Below are 17,893 nucleotides of genomic sequence, written 5' to 3'. Positions count from 1 at the left end.
GTGCAGGTCTCCTTATGGACACAGTGTAACTGCTACCTACATACTAAGGACACAGTGCAGGTCTCCTTATGGACACAGTGCAGGTCTCCTTATGGACACAGTGCAGGTCTCCTTATGGACACAGTGTAACTGCTACCTACATACTAAGGACACAGCGCAGGTCTCCTTATGGACACAGTGTAACTGTTACCTACATACTAAGGACACAGCGCAGGTCTCCTTATGGACACAGCGCGGGTCTCCTTATGGACACAGTATACCTGGCTACCTACATACTAAGGACACAGCGCAGGTCTCCTTATGGACACAGTGTACCTGCTACATACATACTAAGGACACAGCGCCAGTCTCCTTATGGACACAGTATACCTGGCTAACTACATACTAAGGACACAGCGCCAGTCTCCTTATGGACACAGTATACCTGGCTACCTACATACTAAGGACACAGCGCAGGTCTCCTTATGGACACAGTGTATATGCTACCTACATACTAAGGACACAGCGCAGGTCTCCTTATGGACACAGCGCAGGTCTCCTTATGGACACAGCGCAGGTCTCCTTATGGACACAGTATACCTGGCTACCTACATACTAAGGACACAGCGCAGATCTCCTTATGGACACAGTATACCTGGCTACCTACATACTAAGGACACAGCGCAGGTCTCCTTATGGACACAGTGTACCTGCTACCTACATACTAAGGACACAGCGCAGGTCTCCTTATGGACACAGTATACCTGGCTACCTACATACTAAGGACACAGCGCAGGTCTCCTTATGGACACAGTATACCTGGCTACCTACATACTAAGGACACAGCGCAGGTCTCCTTATGGACACAGTATACCTGGCTACCTACATACTAAGGACACAGCGCAGGTCTCCTTATGGACACAGTATACCTGGCTACCTACATACTAAGGACACAGCGCAGGTCTCCTTATGGACACAGTATACCTGGCTACCTACATACTAAGGACACAGCGCAGGTCTCCTTATGGACACAGTATACCTGGCTACCTACATACTAAGGACACAGCGCAGGTCTCCTTATGGACACAGTATACCTGGCTACCTACATACTAAGGACACAGCGCAGGTCTCCTTATGGACACAGTATACCTGGCTACCTACATACTAAGGACACAGCGCAGGTCTCCTTACGGACACAGTATACCTGGCTACCTACATACTAAGGACACAGGGCAGGTCTCCTTATGGACACAGTGCAGGTCTCCTTATGGACACAGTATACCTGGCTACCTACATACTAAGGACACAGCGCAGGTCTCCTTATGGACACAGCGCAGGTCTCCTTATGGACACAGCGCAGGTCTCCTTATGGACACAGCGCAGGTCTCCTTATGGACACAGCGCAGGTCTCCTTATGGACACAGTATACCTGGCTACCTACATACTAAGGACACAGCGCAGGTCTCCTTATGGACACAGTATACCTGGCTACCTACATACTAAGGACACAGCGCAGGTCTCCTTATGGACACAGTGTACATGCTACCTACATACTAAGGACACAGCGCAGGTCTCCTTATGGACACAGTGTACCTGCTACCTACATACTAAGGACACAGCGCAGGTCTCCTTATGGACACAGCGCAGGTCTCCTTATGGACACAGTATACCTGGCTACCTACATACTAAGGACACAGCGCAGGTCTCCTTATGGACACAGTATACCTGGCTACCTACATACTAAGGACACAGCGCAGGTCTCCTTATGGACACAGTGTACATGCTACCTACATACTAAGGACACAGCGCAGGTCTCCTTATGGACACAGTGTACCTGCTACCTACATACTAAGGACACAGCGCAGGTCTCCTTATGGACACAGCGCAGGTCTCCTTATGGACACAGTGTACCTGCTACCTACATACTAAGGACACAGTGCAGGTTTCCTTATGGACACAGTATACCTGGCTACCTACATACTAAGGACACAGCGCAGGTCTCCTTATGGACACAGTATACCTGGCTACCAACATACTAAGGACACAGCGCAGGTCTCCTTATGGACACAGTGTACCTGCTACCTACATACTAAGGACACAGCGCAGGTCTCCTTATGGACACAGTGTACCTGCTACCTACATACTAAGGACACAGCGCAGGTTTCCTTATGGACACAGTATACCTGGCTACCTACATACTAAGGACATAGCGCAGGTCTCCTTATGGACACAGTATACCTGGCTACCTACATACTAAGGACACAGCGCAGGTCTCCTTATGGACACAGTGTACCTGGCTACCTACATACTAAGGACACAGCGCAGGTCTCCTTATGGACACAGTGCAGGTCTCCTTATGGACACAGTGTAACTGCTACCTACATACTAAGGACACAGTGCAGGTCTCCTTATGGACACAGTGCAGGTCTCCTTATGGACACAGTGCAGGTCTCCTTATGGACACAGTGTATATGCTACCTACATACTAAGGACACAGCGCAGGTCTCCTTATGGACACAGCGCAGGTCTCCTTATGGACACAGCGCAGGTCTCCTTATGGACACAGTATACCTGGCTACCTACATACTAAGGACACAGCGCTGTTCTCCTTATGGACACAGATTAACTGTTACCTACATACTAAGGACACAGCGCAGGTCTCCTTATGGACACAGCGCGGGTCTCCTTATGGACACAGTATACCTGGCTACCTACATACTAAGGACACAGCGCAGGTCTCCTTATGGACACAGTGTACCTGCTACATACATACTAAGGACACAGCGCCAGTCTCCTTATGGACACAGTATACCTGGCTAACTACATACTAAGGACACAGCGCCAGTCTCCTTATGGACACAGTATACCTGGCTACCTACATACTAAGGACACAGCGCAGGTCTCCTTATGGACACAGTGTATATGCTACCTACATACTAAGGACACAGCGCAGGTCTCCTTATGGACACAGCGCAGGTCTCCTTATGGACACAGCGCAGGTCTCCTTATGGACACAGTATACCTGGCTACCTACATACTAAGGACACAGCGCAGGTCTCCTTATGGACACAGTGTACCTGCTACATACATACTAAGGACACAGCGCCAGTCTCCTTATGGACACAGTATACCTGGCTAACTACATACTAAGGACACAGCGCCAGTCTCCTTATGGACACAGTATACCTGGCTACCTATATACTATGGACACAGCGCAGGTCTCCTTATGGACACAGTATACCTGGCTACCTACATACTAAGAACACAGCGCAGGTCTCCTTATGGACACAGTATACCTGGCTACCTACATACTAAGGACACAGCGCTGTTCTCCTTATGGACACAGTGTAACTGCTACCTACATACTAAGGACACAGCGCAGGTCTCCTTATGGACACAGTATACCTGCTACCTATATACTAAGGACACAGCGCAGGTCTCCTTATGGACACAGTATACCTGGCTACCTACATACTAAGGACACAGCGCAGGTCTCCTTATGGACACAGTGTAACTGCTACCTACATACTAAGGACACAGCGCAGGTCTACTTATGGACACAGTGTAACTGCTACCTACATACGAAGAACACAGTGCAGGTCTCCTTATGGACACAGTGTATTTGCTACCTACATACTAAGGACACAGTGCAGGTCTCCTTATGGACACAGAGTACCTGCTACCTACATACTAAGGACACAGTGCAGGTCTCCTTATGGACACAGTATACCTGGCTACCTACATACTAAGGACACAGCGCAGGTCTCCTTATGGACACAGTGTAACTGTTACCTACATACTAAGGACACAGCGCAGGTCTCCTTATGGACACAGTATACCTGGCTACCTACATACTAAGGACACAGCGCAGGTCTCCTTATGGACACAGTGTACCTGCTACATACATACTAAGGACACAGCGCAGGTCTCCTTATGGACACAGTATACCTGGCTAACTACATACTAAGGACACAGCGCCAGTCTCCTTATGGACACAGTATACCTGGCTACCTACATACTAAGGACACAGCGCAGGTCTCCTTATGGACACAGTGTATATGCTACCTACATACTAAGGACACAGCGCAGGTCTCCTTATGGACACAGTATACCTGGCTACCTACATACTAAGGACACAGCGCAGGTCTCCTTATGGACACAGTGTAACTGTTACCTACATACTAAGGACACAGCGCAGGTCTCCTTATGGACACAGCGCAGGTCTCCTTATGGACACAGCGCAGGTCTCCTTATGGACACAGCGCAGGTCTCCTTATGGACACAGCGCAGGTCTCCTTATGGATACAGTCTACCTGGCTACCTACATACTAAGGACACAGCGCAGGTCTCCTTATGGACACAGTGTAACTGTTACCTACATACTAAGGACACAGCGCAGGTCTCCTTATGGACACAGCGCGGGTCTCCTTATGGACACAGTATACCTGGATACCTACATACTAAGGACACAGCGCAGGTCTCCTTATGGACACAGTGTACCTGCTACATACATACTAAGGACACAGTGCAGGTCTCCTTATGGACACAGTATACCTGGCTACCTACATACTAAGGACACAGCGCAGGTCTCCTTATGGACACAGTATACCTGGCTACGTACATACTAAGGACACAGCGCAGGTCTCCTTATGGACACAGTATACCTGGCTAACTACATACTAAGAACACAGCGCAGGTCTCCTTATGGACACAGTATACCTGGCTACCTACATACTAAGGACACAGCGCTGTTCTCCTTATGGACACAGTATACCTGGCTACCTACATACTAAGGACACAGCGCAGGTCTCCTTATGGACACAGTATACCTGGCTACCTACATACTAAGAACACAGTGCAGGTCTCCTTATGGACACAGTATACCTGGCTACCTACATACTAAGGACACAGCGCAGGTCTCCTTATGGACACAGTATACCTGGCTACGTACATACTAAGGACACAGCGCAGGTCTCCTTATGGACACAGTATACCTGGCTAACTACATACTAAGAACACAGCGCAGGTCTCCTTATGGACACAGTGTAACTGCTACCTACATACTAAGGACACAGCGCAGGTCTCCTTATGGACACAGTGTACCTGCTACCTACATACTAAGGACACAGCGCTGTTCTCCTTATGGACACAGTGTAACTGCTACCTACATACTAAGGACACAGCGCAGGTCTCCTTATGGACACAGTATACCTGCTACCTATATACTAAGGACACAGCGCAGGTCTCCTTATGGACACAGTATACCTGGCTACCTACATACTAAGGACACAGCGCAGGTCTCCTTATGGACACAGTGTAACTGCTACCTACATACTAAGGACACAGCGCAGGTCTCCTTATGGACACAGTGTATTTGCTACCTACATACTAAGGACACAGTGCAGGTCTCCTTATGGACACAGAGTACCTGCTACCTACATACTAAGGACACAGTGCAGGTCTCCTTATGGACACAGTATACCTGGCTACCTACATACTAAGGACACAGCGCAGGTCTACTTATGGACACAGTGTAACTGCTACCTACATACTAAGGAAACAGCGCAGGTCTCCTTATGGACACAGCGCAGGTCTCCTTATGGACACAGTGCAGGTCTCCTTATGGATACAGTATACCTGGCTACCTACATACTAAGGACACAGCGCAGATCTCCTTATGGACACAGTATACCTGGCTACCTACATACTAAGGACACAGCGCAGGTCTCCTTATGGACACAGTGTACCTGCTACCTACATACTAAGGACACAGCGGAGGTCTCCTTATGGAAACAGTGTACCTGGCTACCTACATACTAAGGACACAGCGCAGGTCTCCTTATGGAAACAGTGTACCTGGCTACCTACATACTAAGGACACAGCGCAGGTCTCCTTATGGACACAGCGCGGGTCTCCTTATGGACACAGTGTACCTGGCTACCTACATACTAAGGACACAGCGCAGGTCTCCTTATGGACACAGTGTACCTGCTACCTATATACTAAGGACACAGCGCAGGTCTCCTTATGGACACAGTGTAACTGCTACCTACATACTAAGAACACAGTGCAGGTCTCCTTATGGACACAGTGTACCTGCTACCTATATACTAAGGACACAGCGCAGGTCTCCTTATGGACACAGTGTAACTGCTACCTACATACTAAGGACACAGTGCAGGTCTCCTTATGGACACAGTGTAACTGCTACCTACATACTAAGGACACAGCGCAGGTCTCCTTATGGACACAGTGTAACTGCTACCTACATACTAAGGACACAGCGCAGGTCTACTTATGGACACAGTGTAACTGCTACCTACATACTAAGAACACAGTGCAGGTCTCCTTATGGACACAGTGCAGGTCTCCTTATGGACACAGTGTACCTGCTACCTATATACTAAGGACACAGCGCAGGTCTCCTTATGGACACAGTGTAACTGCTACCTACATACTAAGAACACAGTGCAGGTCTCCTTATGGACACAGTATACCTGGCTACCTACATACTAAGGACACAGTGCAGGTCTCCTTATGGACATAGTGTACCTGCTACCTACATACTAAGGACACAGCGCAGGTCTCCTTATGGACACAGTGTACCTGCTACCTACATACTAAGGACACAGCGCAGGTCTCCTTATGGACACAGTGTACCTGCTACCTACATACTAAGGACACAGCGCAGGTCTCCTTATGGACACAGCGCAAGTCTCCTTATGGACACAGTCTACCTGGCTACCTACATACTAAGGACACAGCGCAGGTCTCCTTATGGACACAGTGTAACTGCTACCTACATACTAAGGACACAGCGCAGGTCTCCTTATGGACACAGTATACCTGGCTACCTACATACTAAGGACACAGCGCAGGTCTCCTTATGGACACAGTGTAACTGTTACCTACATACTAAGGACACAGCGCAGGTCTCCTTATGGACACAGTATACCTGGCTACCTACATACTAAGGACACAGCGCAGGTCTCCTTATGGACACAGTATACCTGGCTAACTACATACTAAGGACACAGCGCAGGTCTCCTTATGGACACAGTGTATATGCTACCTATATACTAAGGACACAGCGCAGGTCTCCTTATGGACACAGTATACCTGGCTACCTACATACTAAGAACACAGCGCAGGTCTCCTTATGGACACAGTATACCTGGCTACCTACATACTAAGGACACAGCGCAGGTCTCCTTATGGACACAGTATACCTGGCTACCTACATACTAAGGACACAGCGCAGGTCTCCTTATGGACACAGTGTATATGCTACCTATATACTAAGGACACAGCGCAGGTCTCCTTATGGACACAGTATACGTGGCTACCTACATACTAAGGACACAGCGCAGGTCTACTTAGGGACACAGTGTAACTGCTACCTACATACTAAGAACACAGTGCAGGTCTCCTTATGGACACAGTATACCTGGCTACCTACATACTAAGGACACAGTGCAGGTCTCCTTATGGACACAGTGTACCTGCTACCTACATACTAAGGAAACAGCGCAGGTCTCCTTATGGACACAGTGTACCTGCTACCTACATACTAAGGACACAGCGCAGGTCTCCTTATGGACACAGTGTACCTGCTACCTACATACTAAGGACACAGCGCAGGTCTCCTTATGGACACAGTGTATACTACCTATATACTAAGGACACAGCGCAGGTCTCCTTATGGACACAGTATACCTGGCTACCTACATACTAAGGACACAGTGCAGGTCTCCTTATGGACACAGTGTACCTGCTACCTACATACTAAGGAAACAGCGCAGGTCTCCTTATGGACACAGTATACCAGGCTACCTACATACTAAGGACACAGTGCAGGTCTCCTTATGGACACAGTGTATACTACCTACATACTAAGGACACAGCGCTGGTCTCCTTATGGACACAGTGTATACTACCTACATACTAAGGAAACAGCGCAGGTCTCCTTATGGACACAGTATACCTGGCTACCTAAATACTAAGGACACAGCGCAGGTCTCCTTATGGACACATTGTAACTGCTACCTACATACTGAGGACACAGCGCAGGTTTCTTTATGGACACAGTGTAACTGCTACCTACAAACTGAGGACACAGCGCAGGTCTCCTTATGGACACAGTGTAACTGCTACCTACATACTAAGGACACAGTGCAGGTCTCCTTATGGACACATTGTAACTGCTACCTACATACTGAGGACACAGCGCAGGTTTCTTTATGGACACAGTGTAACTGCTACCTACAAACTGAGGACACAGCGCAGGTCTCCTTATGGACACAGTGTAACTGCTACCTACATACTAAGGACACAGTGCAGGTCTCCTTATGGACACATTGTAACTGCTATCTACATACTGAGGACACAGCGCAGGTTTCTTTATGGACACAGTGTAACTGCTACCTACATACTAAGGACACAGCGCAGGTCTCCTTATGGACACAGTGTAACTGCTACCTACAAACTGAGGACACAGCGCAGGTCTCCTTATGGACACAGTGTAACTGCTACCTACATACTAAGGACACAGTGCAGGTCTCCTTATGGACACATTGTAACTGCTACCTACATACTGAGGACACAGTGCAGGTTTCTTTATGGACACAGTGTAACTGCTACCTACATACTGAGGACACAGCACAGGTTTCTTTATGGACACAGTGTAACTGCTACCTACATACTAAGGACACAGCGCAGGTCTCCTTATGGACACAGTGTACCTGCTACATACATACTAAGGACACAGCGCCAGTCTCCTTATGGACACAGTATACCTGGCTACCTACATACTAAGGACACAGCGCAGGTCTCCTTATGGACACAGTGTACCTGGCTACCTACATACTAAGGACACAGGGGTGAATTTATGAAGCTTGGAGAAGTGTTATCTATCCCCATAAAGAACGTTATGAGCAAGGTGATAATGGTTCAGCCAATCAGCTACAATATGTAAATTGACAGGTAAGAGCTGATTGGCTGAACCATTATCACCTTGCTCATAACGTTCTTTATGGGGATAGATAACACTTCTCCAAGCTTCATAAATTCACCCCACAGTGCAGGTTTCTTTATGGACACAGAGTACCTGCTACCTACATACTAAGGACACAGCGCAGGTCTCCTTATGGACACAGTATAATTGGCTACCTACATACTAAGGACACAGCGCAGGTCTCCTTATGGACACAGTATAATTGGCTACCTACATACTAAGGACACAGCGCAGGTCTCCTTATGGACACAGTGTAACTGCTACCTACATACTAAGGACACAGTGCAGGTCTCCTTATGGACACAGTATACCTGGCTACCTACATACTAAGGACACAGCGCAGGTATCCTTATGGACACAGTGTACCTGCTACCTACATACTAAGGACACAGTGCAGGTCTCCTTATGGACACAGTATACCTGGCTACCTACATACTAAGGACACAGCGCAGGTCTCCTTATGGACACAGTATACCTGGCTACCTACATACTAAGGACACAGCGCAGGTCTCCTTATGGACACAGTGTACCTGCTACCTACATACTTAGGACACAGCGCTGGTCTCCTTATGGACACAGTATACCTGGCTACCTACTGTACATACTAAGGACACAGTGCAGGTCTCCTTATGGACACAGTATACCTGGCTACCTACTGTACATACTAAGGACACAGTGCAGGTCTCCTTATGGACACAGTATACCTGGCTACCTACATACTAAGGACACAGTGCAGGTCTCCTTATGGACACAGTGTACCTGCTACCTACATACTAAGGACACAGCGCAGGTCTCCTTATGGACACAGTATAATTGGCTACCTACATACTAAGGACACAGCACAGGTCTCCTTATGGACAGTGTAACTGCTACCTACATACTAAGGACACAGTGCAGGTTTCCTTATGGACACAGTATACCTGGCTACCTACATACTAAGGACACAGTGCAGGTCTCCTTATGGACACAGTATACCTGGCTACCTACATACTAAGGACACAGCAGAGGTCTCCTTATGGACACAGTGTATTTGCTACCTACATACTGAGGACACAGTGCAGGTCTCCTGATGGACACAGTGTACCTGCTACCTACATACTAAGGACACAGTGTAGCTGCTACCTACATACTAAGGACACAGTGTACCTGCTACCTACATACTAAGGACACAGCGCAGGTCTCCTTATGGACACAGTGTATTTGCTACCTACATACTAAGGACACAGTGTAGCTGCTACCTACATACTAAGGACACAGCGCAGGTCTCCTTATGGACACAGTGTACCTGCTACCTACATACTAAGGACACAGCGCAGGTCTCCTTATGGACACAGTGTACCTGGCTACCTACATACTAAGGACACAGTGCAGGTCTCCTTATGGACACAAAGTAGCTGCTACCTACATACTAAGGACACAGTGTACCTGCTACCTACATACTAAGGACACAGTGTACCTGCTACCTACATACTAAGGACACAGCGCAGGTCTCCTTATGGACACAGTGTACCTGCTACCTACATACTAAGGACACAGCGCAGGTCTCCTTATGGACACAGTATACCTGGCTACCTACATACTAAGGACACAGTGCAGGTCTCCTTATGGACACAGTGTACCTGGCTACCTACATACTAAGGACACAGCGCAGGTCTCCTTATGGACACAGTATACCTGGCTACCTACATACTAAGGACACAGTGCAGGTCTCCTTATGGACACAGTATACCTGGCTACCTACATACTAAGGACACAGCGCAGGTCTCCTGATGGACACAGTGTACCTGCTACCTACATACTGAGGACACAGCGCAGGTCTCCTTATGGACACAGTGTACCTGCTACCTACATACTAAGGACACAGCGCAGGTCTCCTTATGGACACAGTGTACCTGGCTACCTACATACTAAGGACACAGTGCAGGTCTCCTTATGGACACAGTATACCTGGCTACCTACATACTAAGGACACAGCGCAGGTCTCCTGATGGACACAGTGTACCTGCTACCTACATACTAAGGACACAGCGCAGGTCTCCTTATGGACACAGTGTACCTGGCTACCTACATACTAAGGACACAGTGCAGGTCTCCTTATGGACACAGTATACCTGGCTACCTACATACTGAGGACACAGTGCAGGTCTCCTGATGGACACAGTGTACCTGCTACCTACATACTAAGGACACAGTGTAGCTGCTACCTACATACTAAGGACACAGTGTACCTGGCTACCTACATACTAAGGACACAGCAGAGGTCTCCTTATGGACACAGTGTATTTGCTACCTACATACTGAGGACACAGCACAGGTCTCCTTATGGACACAGTGTAACTGCTACCTACATACTAAGGACACAGTGTACCTGCTACCTACATACTAAGGACACAGTGTACCTGCTACCTACATACTAAGGACACAGCGTGGGTGAAATCATTATGCTGTCATTATGTATAGGCCTGGGGCAGTAGCTTTGATCCAACCCATTGTTATTGTGGTTCTACCGCTGGTGACCCATCTATGGGAGGAACACATGACTGGAATCTTACAGTATGCTCTCTGACATATGACATGGTCCAGGTTGTTATTGTTGCAGGTGGACAGGGTCAGAGGATGTTCATCTCATGTTAGAACAAATAGACAATAGCCTCTAACCAAAGGTTGAACTTGATAAAGGTCAAGTTTCAGCCTAAACGACTATATAAAAATACCCAGCTGCAAAATGTCCACTTTACCCTAAGGGCCAGGTTTATATTTAGTCTTAGGAAGCCTTAAACATGGATTGTTGACTTTTCAACTGCATTGACGGCTCATTCAACATTTCCATCATGTTAACATTCTCATGTAGACATAATGTCAAGATGGTAATTATCAATATAATACACAGACCCTGTAAAAACATACATACACAGACCGTGCGTAGCTGCTGAACACATCAATGAGCAAGAATGTCTCCTGAACATCTGCAGCACGTAATGGAAGAAAACTGAAGGGACCAATAATAGCAGCACAGTATACTATGCACTTATCGCACCGATGGGTGACCCATACCAATACAGTAACTACCCATAAATACAGACGACTTCTGCCTCTGGTGGCTACATTGTGAATTCCAACACAGGAACTCTTACCTTCCCAGAAGTCAATATAAGTTTGTCGAAGATATAATGAAAATCCTCCTCAGTGAGGCTTCCTTCATTCTTCAAGGTTCCATGATGGATTGAGGTAGGAGAAGTGCATTTGTCAGAGCGGATATCATCCAGAAAAGATAGAGCTTCCAACACTCCCCTTCCTTCAGTAGTATCATGGAAATGTGTAAGAGGCGCAGGCTCCAGTGCACTACAGCTCCTCGCCCCAGAAACCTCACCAAATTCACACACATGTCCAGTAGAGGTAAAAAAAACTGCCGTCTCTCCTTCCCCGAGAAGTCTCTGTATGGTATCAGACAGACCCTCTGGACCATTGCAACCTATAGTCTCTAGCACTGAAATACAGCCTTTTGCCTCTGCCCCTTTGTTTCCTTTGCCAATTTCACCTTCACCGAGGTTACTATTAGCGACTGGATCTCTGGTCTCCTGGCTGATGAGCTTTTCACTGTTCCTAGTTTCAGCTTTGGATTTGTTGCTCTCATTGCTTTGTGGACATGCAAAATATCTGTAGGCTGCACGGAACCGCTCTAGAATGTACTCGTAGACCATCTGGCTGTTGAGACTTCTTGCAACGTTCCTCTTCAGTGCAAAAGGATCTAGGAGGAAAATAACAAATCTGATGACAATGATCTTAGATTCTGACAAGTTCCCTAGTCTGTATGTGAGGTCTCATACACCCAATGCTCAAGCAGCGGCCTGCATAAGAGAAGGTAACAGCGGACATGAGTGTACAACGGACAACGTTCAAAGCTCTTCTGATTTTATTACAGTTTATTACAGTTCTTCATACATTAAAATAATTCTAGCCGGCATTGCTTAAATGGTTTATACTTACGAAAATGCCTTTTTCTTCGGAATACTTCATGGCAGCCATTACATTGGGTTCATCCCTCTCTCTCTCCCAATTAGACAGGTAGTTCCCCCCCCCCCCAGGATCTAGCTCCTCCTCTTCCTCCCTATATAGCTGAGCACCTCCCCATCCTCCATAGTCTTTTGAATGCCTCCGCCCAGATCCTAGGGAAAAAACACAGACAGGGAGGGGTAAAAAAATATGGGCTGCCATGAAGTATTCTGAAGAAAAGGACATTATCATAAGTATAATCCGTTGCTTTCTTATTCATACTTAATGGCAGCCATTACATTGGGATGTACCAAAGCAGTAGGGAGGGTTATACAATACCTCAAGCCAAAGCTTGCCTCAACACTTCACTTCCAAACCGTGACTCGGCAACATCCAGAGCATAATGTTTGGAGGTGGTTTGCAGAGATGACCAAGCGACCGCCTGGCATATCTCCTTGGCTGAAACTTTCGCCTCTTTTGCCCATGAAACCACCATTGCCCTTGTTGAGTGTGCTTTAATGCCTTCTGGAACCACTCACCCCACTTTCTTGTAGGTGTACGAAATTACCTCTTTAAGCCATCTTGAGATAGTTTGTTTTGATGGAACAAATCATTTCTTTGCGCCTTGTGGAACTACATATAAAGCTTCCGTCTGCCTAAAACTGGCTATTCAAATAACCTGAATTCGTCAGGGCCATCGAGAGTTATGTAAATTCTCTTCCTTCTTGTTCGAAGGATTTGGGCAAAAACATGGCAACACAATCTCTTGTTTCAAATGGAACGACGAGACTACTTTGGGCAGAAAGGATGACATGGTTCTAAGTACCACTCTGTCTGGAAATATCTACAGGACCTGTAGCTCACCCACTCTTCTGGCCGAGGTCACTGCTACCAGGAAAGCCACCTTCCATGTCAGGAACTTCAAAGTAACTCTATCTAACGGCTCAAAGGGAGCCAACATTAATCCATTTAAAATTAAGGTCCCATTGAGGAACCATGAATTCGACCATCCTTGGTCAAATTATTTTAATAGCCTGGCAAAATCTCTTCACCAGACTATGCTCTGCAAGCCTTCTGTCCAGTTATGCGCTCAAGGCTGAAATATGAACCTTCAGCATGGATACTGCTAACCCCTTGTTAAATCCATCACAAAGGAATTGTAACATGTGTGATATATTTGCTTTAGGTAAACAAAACTTGTCCTTCGCAAATATCTTCCATATTCTGTAGTAGATATTCGATGAAACCTTCTTCCTGGCTTGAAGAAGTACTTCAGTGACTTCTGGGGACAGATTCTTACTCTTTAACTGTTGCCTCTCAATCTCCAAGTCGTCAAACACAACTTCTGAGACTCCTGGCAATTGATAGGACCCTGACTGAGGAGATCCACTGATATTGGTAGGAACAACGGATCCGCTATCGCCATACTCTCCACCATCAGGAACCAAGCCCTTCTGGACCAGTACGGTAGCACAATTATGACTTGGCTCCTCTAGGTCCTGATCTTCCATAACACTCTGTGGAAGAGAGAAAATGGAGGGAAGACATGCTAGGAAGAATCTCCATGTTTTAGATTGGGCGTCTACTCCGACACGACCCCCGTGTCGGGTATCTGGAAAAGAATTGAGGGAGCTTCCTGTTGGCTGATGATTCCATAAGATCGATTTCTGGATGGCCTAAATGATTTATTATCATCTGAAATACTTATAAATATATACTCTTCAACTCCCACTCTCCTGGCACCACACTTGTGCAACTTAGGAAATCTGCCATTTGATTGTTTTCGTCTGGCACATGTAATGCTGATATCGATTGAAGATTTCCTTCGGCCAATGACATGATACTTTGTACTTCTTCCCGATTTATATATGAAACTGTTGTAGCGTTGTCTGAAAAGATACGCAGGTGAGATCCTGCAACCTCTTTGCTGAAGAATTTTATTGCTTGCCAGACCGCTCTCAGCTCCCTGTGATTGGATCGGAAAGCCGCCTCTTGAGATGACCATAGCCCTTGACAGGTCTTGCCTAGGCCGTGTGCTCCCCAGCCTATGAAACTAGCGTCTGTGGTAAACACCTTGTATCTTGGACTTTCCAGCCACAATTTTCTTGCCCTTAAGCATTCGCTTTCCCACCATATCAGGGAAACTCTTATCGTATCTGGAATCTTCGATCTAGAGCGACTTGCCTCTTTGTGTAGCTCAAGAGATACCACTGCAACGGTTCTCATCCTCCACCTTGCCCAGGGGATAACATCTACCACGGAGGCCATCATGCCTAGCAAACTCATCGCTGTTCTTAACGACATCGGGTGTCCTCTTGAATTATGGAAATGAACTGTTGGATTTTCTCACATCTCTTCTCGGACGACGATATCTGGAAAGATACTGTGTCTATCAATATTCCTAAAACTGAATGTCTTGTGTAGGAATAAGCTGACACTTTTCCCAGTTCACTAGCCACCCGTGGTCTTGAAGAAATTGGATGGTAAAATCTCTTACTGCCATAACCTCGCTTTCGAAATCAATAGATCGTCCAAGTGGGTGCCGGACGGGTTCCCGACAGTCGGGATCACGACAGTCATTTACCCGACGTCGGGATCCCGACAGTCATTTACCCGACGTCGGGATCCCAACTGTCAAAATGCCGACAGCCGGGTGCCCGACGGTCCACGACCCCCATAGAGGGAGAATAGAATAGGTGGCTCGCGTAGCGAGCCACCGCGCCCGCAGCGTGGCGAGCGCAGCGAGCCCGCAAGGGGCTTTTTTGCGCTCGCCATGCTGTCTGACTCCGGGCAGTCGGGATAATGACTGACGGGATCCCGACTGTCGGAGTCCCATACCACACCCCGTCCAAGTATGCCCATATCATGATCTTTTGTTTTCTTAATTTTTCCATTAACACCATGGGGACCTTCATAAAAACACGAGGAGACGAGGTGAGGCCGAACAGCATCCAAGTGAATTGGTAGTGCCCTTCTCCTATGCAGAACCTTAGGTACTTTCTGTCGCTGAGTGCGATGGGAATATGGAAGTAAGCATCCTTCAAGTCGATTGATACTAAATATTTGTTTCTTCTGAGACCCATCAGGATAGACTTGGTAGTTTTTATTTTTCTTATTCTGTCATTCAGACCTCTTAAATCCAGTATGGTTCTGAAACCTCCAGAAATTTTGCTTATAATGGAGACGGGAGTGAAACCCCAGCCCTATTTCTGCATCTGGGACTTCCTCGACTGCCCCCGAGTCGATTAGTCCCTTTAAACTTAACTTTAGAGCTTCTCTTTCTGTCCTCGAAATAGGAAGCTTGGAACTTAAAAATTTCGCCATTCTTGGCCTTGAAAGAAATTCCAGTCGGTACCCCATGGCAACCAATTCTAACCCCCATCTGTCTTGAATGGTTTGTTCCCAAGTAGGAGCAAACTTTAACAGTCTTCCTGCCACTTGGACCTGCTCCACGGGATATGCACTGTCACTGCTTCTGACAAGATACGGAATTTTCGCCTCTCTTCTTGACAGATTGGTGAAAAAATGCTCCGGATGTACCTGAAGCGTACCTCTCACGAAATGGCCTACCATGCCTATATGATCTGGCTTGTCTGAATGACTGTCTGGCCAAATAAGCGGGAAACCTTCCCCTTCTGTCTTGTGGCAATCTTACGGATTTGCCCCCCGACATTCTCTGGATCATCTGATCCAACTTGCTCCCGTAAAGAAAAGCCCCTTCATATGGGAGAGTGGACAATTTATTTTTAGAGTGAGTACCGCAGGGCTCTTCTGGCTACAACACCTGATGTTAGTGATTTAGCCGAAAAGTCCAGCACATCTAAGGAAGCCTCACAAATATAGTCCACGGCTAACTGGACTTGGGTCAGACTCTTACTGATCTGTTCACGCAAAGTCTTATCTTGCAATGATGCGCACCAAATTCTGAGTGCTCTGGAAAGAATTTCTTTCCACTCCTAATTTCATAGACACTGAGCTGGAAATACTGTATGTAACCTTTTAAAAGGACTCTCCATTTTCTTATCCATTGCGGTCTTTAAAGGAAGCCCCATCTTCTAAGGGAATAGTCGTTCGCGCAGTAACCTCCGAAACTGCGGCATCAATTTTAAGGATGCTACACCACTTTACAAAGTCCTCATCCTCAATGGGATACATCTTATCAACTCTTTTTAATGATCCCACTCTCTTATCCGCATTTAGCCACTCTTTAGAAAGAATATCACTTTGTGTACAGGGAAACACCTGCCTTTCCTAGATCTGTCCTCAAACAAGGCATCAAAGTCAGTTTAAACTGGTTGCTTGTAGTTAAGAGTTTTATACAAATTTTTTAACACCATTTCCACCAATTCATGGTTAAATAACCGTTCATCTTCCAGAACTTCACTTGATACTGCACTGGAATCACAAGATTCTTTATCCGAATAAACCTCTCCAGATCCACACTCTTCATCCCTATCCAAACTGGTCTGAGACCTAGACCTTTTGGTAGTCAAAAACTCATCTTTGGTCACAAAATTTTTCTTCATCCAGCTCATTAACTCAGAAATTTGGGACGATACATTGGGGCTTTCCCCTTTCCTAGTGCAATCCGGACACTTCTGAGGACACACTAAAAAAGAGAGAAAGAATCCACTAACTATCCATTCCATGAAAATATAAGATAATAACCAGTCCTCCAAGAGGACTTACCTGGGCAGCGGTACTACTGCTTCAGCAGAGGCCTCCTCCATGATAGAAAGATGAGATAGCAGCACAGCGCCTATTACACCAGCCAGGCGCTTAAATAGCGGCACTTCCGGCTCCTGGCGGCCTGCTCCTGGAACACAGGTCGCGTGCGAACAAACCTCACTTCCGGCACCGGCTCCCGTGGTCACGGCTAGAAGATGCCGCCACAAACAGTGACCACC

The 17,893-nt window shown here is 46.9% G+C and overlaps 1 protein-coding gene across 3 annotated transcripts in view; it reads right to left on the bottom strand.

The window, feature by feature from the left end:
• Positions 1 to 17,893, bottom strand: part of TUT4 (terminal uridylyl transferase 4) — a 252,242-nt gene that overhangs the window by 119,381 nt on the left and 114,968 nt on the right. For all 3 annotated transcript variants that reach the window (XR_014454570.1, XM_083157930.1, XM_083157931.1), the window contains exon 13: positions 12,128 to 12,741. Coding sequence is in view for 2 of the 3 variants with exons in the window: in XM_083157930.1 (XP_083014056.1) it covers positions 12,128 to 12,741 (614 nt within the window). In the remaining variant the exon portion in view is untranslated. The remainder of the gene's footprint in view (positions 1 to 12,127; positions 12,742 to 17,893) is intronic.

Source organism: Crinia signifera, chromosome 8 (genome assembly GCF_055691185.1).
Source record: "Crinia signifera chromosome 8, ASM5569118v1, whole genome shotgun sequence".
Classification (NCBI taxonomy): Eukaryota; Metazoa; Chordata; class Amphibia; order Anura; family Myobatrachidae; genus Crinia; species Crinia signifera.
This window is presented reverse-complemented; position numbering and strand designations above follow the sequence as displayed.